The 6,000-nt window shown below is 41.6% G+C and overlaps 1 protein-coding gene across 1 annotated transcript in view; it reads left to right on the top strand.

Moving 5' to 3' along the window:
- Window positions 1-6,000, top strand: part of FRAS1 (Fraser extracellular matrix complex subunit 1) — a 195,434-nt gene that overhangs the window by 146,366 nt on the left and 43,068 nt on the right. Inside the window, exon 42 of the mRNA XM_021708269.1 lies at window positions 5,302-5,507. Coding sequence (XP_021563944.1) covers window positions 5,302-5,507 — 206 coding nt within the window. The remainder of the gene's footprint in view (window positions 1-5,301; window positions 5,508-6,000) is intronic.

The following is a 6,000-nucleotide window of genomic DNA, read 5'->3' as shown; positions in this document are numbered from 1 at the left end:
CAGCATGGTTGTTTCCAGGTTCTTGCTATTGTGAACAATGCTGCGATAAACATACGTGTGCAGGTATCTTTTTTATACAGTGATTTGAGTTCTTCAGGATATATTCCCAGTAGGGGGGATTGCGGGGTCATATGGGAGGTTGATATTTAGAGCTTTTTAATTGAGTTGTTGTCCACCCTGTTATTGCATTGTTGTGGATTCTGGACAAAGATTTGTATTTTAAAAATATTTTATTCCAGTCTGCTACTTGTCTTTTTGTTCTGTAAACAGTATCTTTCAAAGAGCAATAGTTCCTCATTTTGAGGTGACCCCATTTATCAACTTTTTCTGTTATAGATCATACTTTAAGTATTGTGTCTAAGAAATAGTTTCCTAACTCAAGGTTACAAGATTTTCTCCTGTTTTCTACCAGAAGTTTTATAGCTTTACGTTTTATTTTTAGGTTTGTGAGTTACAAAATGATAACTTTTAAACCATGAACAAGATTATGACAATCATACAATTTTATGTTGCATACTACTTCAGAGTTTACAAAGTGGATCATTAAGCATTATCTTTTTTGCTTATAATCTCATGGTTTTACTTTTGTTTCTGTTTAGTACAGGAGTGTTCAAGTTTTGACTTCCCTGGACCACATCAAGTAAAGAGGAATTGTCTTGGGTGGCACATAAATTATATAATATAGTTAGTGTATATACATTTTATTTTTTATTTTTTTTATTATAAAGCTTAGAAAAATGAGAACAATATAAAACTTGTGGGAAATTTGACTTTGTTTTTGTAAAACTAATCTATCAATATCTGGTTCAATGGAAATGTTCATAATTCTCAGTGAGTTTTCAAGGTGCTTGTCAGAAAGTTTTGTTCGAATTTTACTCTTCATGTGCTTCATCTTTGAAAACAACTGCTCACAAATGTATGTACCACCAAAAAAGCAATGCCATGAATAAAGTATGATTGTGAACTTCAAACATGGAACTACACATGGGTCATGAAGAAAAGAAATGCTAAAAAACACATGATGATAAAAGATTTTATGGGACCACATTACTAGCCATCCTGGGCTGCATGTGGTCTGGTTGACATGCCTGATTTAGTAGATAAGGAAACTGAGAATCAGCAGAGTATCACCCAAAATCTAGTATCTAGAGGAACCAGCATGCATTCTAAGGCTTTTAGCTCCAACTTCATTCTCTTTGCATTATACTACATTCTTTTAATTTTGTGCAGAAGTAGAATTGATAGGTTTTTTACTTTTTTTGTGTATGTGTGTGTGAAGCCAGAAAAGAAGAAGGAAATCCAGTTATTCTTTTTATCTTTTTTTTCTTTTTTATGTAGCTATAACCCAGCAGTTCTTTTTATTCTTGAAATGACTGCTGATTCTTTTGCATGTAAAAATAATTAATTTCCCTCTGATGTAGTAGAAAGTGAATGTAAAGTCTTAAAATATAAATTTAACCCCACACTTTCTAGCCCTTTGGCCTTGGGCTAGAGGCTTAAGGTTACTGAGCCTTACTTTACCCATCTATAATAATGAAAATACCTACCTTACACAATTGTTGTAAGGGTTAAATTAGATGAATTATGTGAAAATGCCCGCTATCGTATCTGGCATATAGTAGGTTTTATTACATGTTAATTTCCTTTCTTTCTGACATAGCTGTCATTTATCATACTTACCAGTGAGACTCCAGGAAAACATACAATCCCCACTGTACTCTGATCACCACAGAAAGTTTTATTTCAAATTTTCTTAGTATTTTGTTGATGGGCATTGGGGTTGCCAACTTAGCAACTGAGTATGTTAAACAAAATTGTTCTCATCTCTCAGGGAGGCTAATATAATATGTAGCCGGGCTTGGTGGCTCAGCCTGTAATCCCACGCCTTTGGGAGGCTGAGGTGAGTGGATTGCCTGAGCCCGCGGGTTCAAGACCCACCTGGGCAGCGAGACCTCATCTCTACAGTAAATAAAAAATTAGCCGGGCGTGGTAGCACGTGCCTGTAATTCCAGCTACTCAGAAGGCTGAAGTGGAAGGATCACCAGAGCCCAGCGGGTCAAGGCTGCGGTGGCCAGGAGCGACCACTGCACTTCAGTCTGGGTGACGGAGTGAAACTCCAACTCAAAAAAAATAAAAAAAATAATATGTATTCAGTCAAGACCTTATTCCAGAGAAAGAAATCCCAAAACCTGTTTCAGTAACTCATTGTACTATTCAGTGCTTCCTTCTGTTGGTTATCTTTCTTTCTAGTAATAACTACCTTTTGTTGAGGCCACTCAATGTGCACATTCTAGACTAGAAAGATTTTACATACATTATCTCTAACCCTTCCAACAGCCCTTCAACTTATGAAACTGAGGTTGAACGGTTTGCTTAAGATCACTGCCCTCTGTGCAACAATACTTACCATCACTCAAAATCCTTATAGGATCAACTTTCAATCTTCTGAGCGATCTTAGATCCTTCCATTCTTTTTCTAGTGGGCTAATTTTAGGACCTGAAATCCTCTCATGATGCTTACCTGCTTTTTACCTACCTCTTCTCCTGTGTTAGCTGGAATTAGGCTCTGGTATGGCATGAGTGATGCTGACTGCACAAGACAAGAAAGGCCTGTAGCCACTAAGTACCACATGCCTGCAACTATGGCATACCTACTTGTTAACTCAGGAGAACCAGAGGCAGGATTTCTCCTAAGGCTTCAAATCAGCAATGGTCCATAAGAAGCCATCACACTCCAGGCACTGAATCGTTTCTGGGCAAGCAGTTATGAGAAGTGGCCACTTCCTCCCTCCCCCTTTCCCCCATTCCTTCTGTCAGTCACTAAGATTAGCAGAGAAACAGTGTTTCTAGAACATTTCCTATACCTGAGACTGGTGCTCAACATGGCTGAGTCCTACTGTCTGTTTCAGGTTGCATGACTTGCACAAATGAAAAGATAACTGTCAACAGGCTGCATGCAGGAAATACTTTGGAGAGGCGCCCATGGGTCCCTCCTCTTCATGTTTTGTGCCCCATCAATGTGGAAATAGAAGGGCTCTACACTTAGGGAAACAGACTCCCAGGCCAGTGCCACCATTCCCTGGGTCGGGCTGCCATAAGGGGTATCGAGAAAATGAAACTAAATCATATGCCTGAAAACCCTTCCCACAACGCCTGACCCATACCCTAAACTCCCTGTGCCTAAATCTCTTCTGCAGCTCCCTGTTGTCTTACACTGTCCCTTCCTTCGGTCTCTATGATATTGGGGTCTTCTTAAAGGCAGGAATCGTTTCTGGGCAAGCAGTTATGAGAAGTGGCCACTTCCTCCCTCCCCCAGCTCAAGAGGAATTTGGGGTTGATTAATGCATGGCAAAACCTAAACATGGCCACTTTAGCCTCTAACTTCCCCATCTGATTTGAGGTCTATCAGGCCAGTGAGAAAATCTAATCTCAAGCTTCAGTCATCTGCCATGAGCAGAAAAGCTTCTTTGCTTGTGTTGTTTTCTCCTTGGTGACAAGCGTCCTTGCCCTGTGCTAGGCGATGTCATTGCCACTCACCTTACGAGAGCACAGACCATCACCCTGGAAGGCAGAGCCCTCACTGTTATGTGTGTCTGGTCTCATGATAAAGGTGTTAACTTTCCTGTAGGTGTGGTGTTACTTAGTAACAATTAGGAACTATGAGGCTTAGGTCAGATGATGGGATGGTTTTATTTTTGTCAGAGCCAGCAGTTTCGAGCGGGTAAGTTGGAGGCACACAGCTTTCTCCACATTGACCTGCAGATGCCTGGGTGCTTAGCCCACTCCGTCCTGTCTCTTCCTTCCAGGTTTCATGGGATACATATGGGAGGTGGCCAGGAAATAGAGACTTACACCTTTAGGGCCAGCTTTCTATAGGCCCACAGGCTAATTTCACCTCAGGGGGCTTTGACATCATGCCTCCTTGCATTATCCATGAAGAAATTAATAACCAGATATTGGTCTTGGAAGGGGAAATATCTTAATGCAAAGTAAGAGAAAAAAATTATCCTTCATATCGAGAATCCTAGAATCAGGAGGCAAATACAAACTGTAATATATTAATTCTTACCAAAATATAAGTGCCTGCTGTGAGTCAGGTCCTATATTGGGTACTACTCATTGATTGTCTCATTAAATTCCATCCTGGCCAGGTTCGGTGGCTCAGCCTGTAATCCCGGGCTTTGGGAGGCAGAGGTGAGTGAATTGCCTGAGCCCACGGGTTCGAGACCCACCAGGGCAACTTGGCGAGACCTCAACTCTACGATAAATAAAAAAATTAGCCGGACATGGTAGCGCGTCCCTGTAGTTTCAGCTACTTGGAAGGCTGAGGTGGAAGGATTGCCCAGCAGGTCGAGGCTGCGGTGGCCAGAAGCGTGCGACTGCGCTCCAGTCTGGGTGACAGAGTGCGACTCCAACTCAAAAAAAAAAAAAGAAAAAAATTTCATCCTACCAAAAATTCTATATTGCATATTAATATTTCTAATTATATATGAAAAAAACCCAAGGCTCATAAAATGTAAGTAGTATGCCCTGTGTCACACAGCTAATAAGTGGTAGCTGGGATGGAAATTCAGGCTTGTTCACTCCACAGCCCTTGTTTTTAACCATGAGTTGGCTAAGGTGCCATGCTACAGCCAAACAGGAACTTGGGTCATAAAAGAAGAGGAAATTCTAGGGCAGTGGTCACAGACTAGAGTCCACTGGTCAGAATTAGCCTGTTGGGTGTGTTTTGTTTGGACTTATATGGACTTTATTTTTACTATCTTCATTGCTACTTTTAAATTCAGGAGCATAAAAATCTGAGTCTCTGACTTTCCTTGAAAATAAGAAGATCTGGCAACTTGAAGCTTGCTCTTTCTTCTTTTCCTATGTCCCCACCCTTCCCTATTGTCTCCCTGGCCCCAGAACCCACATGAGTGGCTGTTTATCATCAGACTAGCACTGCTGTTTTCCTTATTGCCGCCTTAGTAGGAAAAGTAACTCTTTGGAGTGCCCAAGTCACTATCAAAATTTTTCTCACACCTTTTTTTTACATTACCTGCCTGTATTTGAGAGAATGACCACCACATCTTAAAGCTGAACAAAGACAGCTGCAAAACTGATCATTTCATTGGAGCCACACGAACAGTGCAAGCAGCTCACTGCCCACTCTCCACCTATAACTGGTCAACCTTGCTGGCCTTTGGTGCTGAGATCACAGTGTGAGCCACCTGCCAAGTGGCTGCTGAGGGCTAGTGGGTCTGCAGCCACTGCCGCTCTGTCTCCCGCTGATGGTGCCTCTGTTTCCCTCTGCCTACCCAGTGCCCAGCATGCAGTTTGCCAAGGACTTGCTCCTGGTGAAGGAGAAGGAGGGCATACTCCAGGTGCCCATCACCCGAAGCGGAGACCTGAGCTATGAATCATCAGTGAGGTGCTACACGCAGAGCTATTCAGCTCAGGCTGCCAAGGACTTTGAGGAGAGGTGGAATGCAGACTCCTCCCGGATTACATTTCTGAAAGGAGAAAAAGTAAGTAGATTGTGGTGACTGGAAGATAGGAGTCTCATCTTTCATGTTGCCTGTGTTTGTTCATTGTGAGGTAATTTAGACAAATGCTCAGCATTCTTAGAATTTCCTTACTACAGTTGACTCTTGAAACATGCAGGGGTTAGGGCCACCTACCCCCTGCGCACTAGAAGATGTGTGTATAACTTTTGGTGCTCCTAAAACATAACTATTAATAGCTCACTGTTGACCAGAAGCTTTACTGATAACATAAATAGTTGATGAATATATATTTTGTATGTCATGTGCATTAGTATTCTTAGAATAATATAAGCTAGAGAAAATAAAATGTTAAGAAAATCATAAGAAAGAGAAAATATATTTCCTATTCATTAAGTGGAGGTGGGTCATTGTAACAGTCTTCATCCTTCATTTCTGTGGTGAAGAGACTGAGGAGGAGAAGGAGGAGAAGGGGTTGGCCTTGCTGCCTTGGGAAGTGGAGAGGGGAGAAAATCTA

This window comes from Carlito syrichta, unplaced genomic scaffold, assembly GCF_000164805.1.
Source record: "Carlito syrichta isolate Samal-C Ts95f unplaced genomic scaffold, Tarsius_syrichta-2.0.1 Scaffold135687, whole genome shotgun sequence".
Taxonomy (NCBI): Eukaryota; Metazoa; Chordata; class Mammalia; order Primates; family Tarsiidae; genus Carlito; species Carlito syrichta.
Note: the sequence above shows the minus strand (reverse complement) of the source record. Positions and strands in the feature narration are given on the sequence as shown.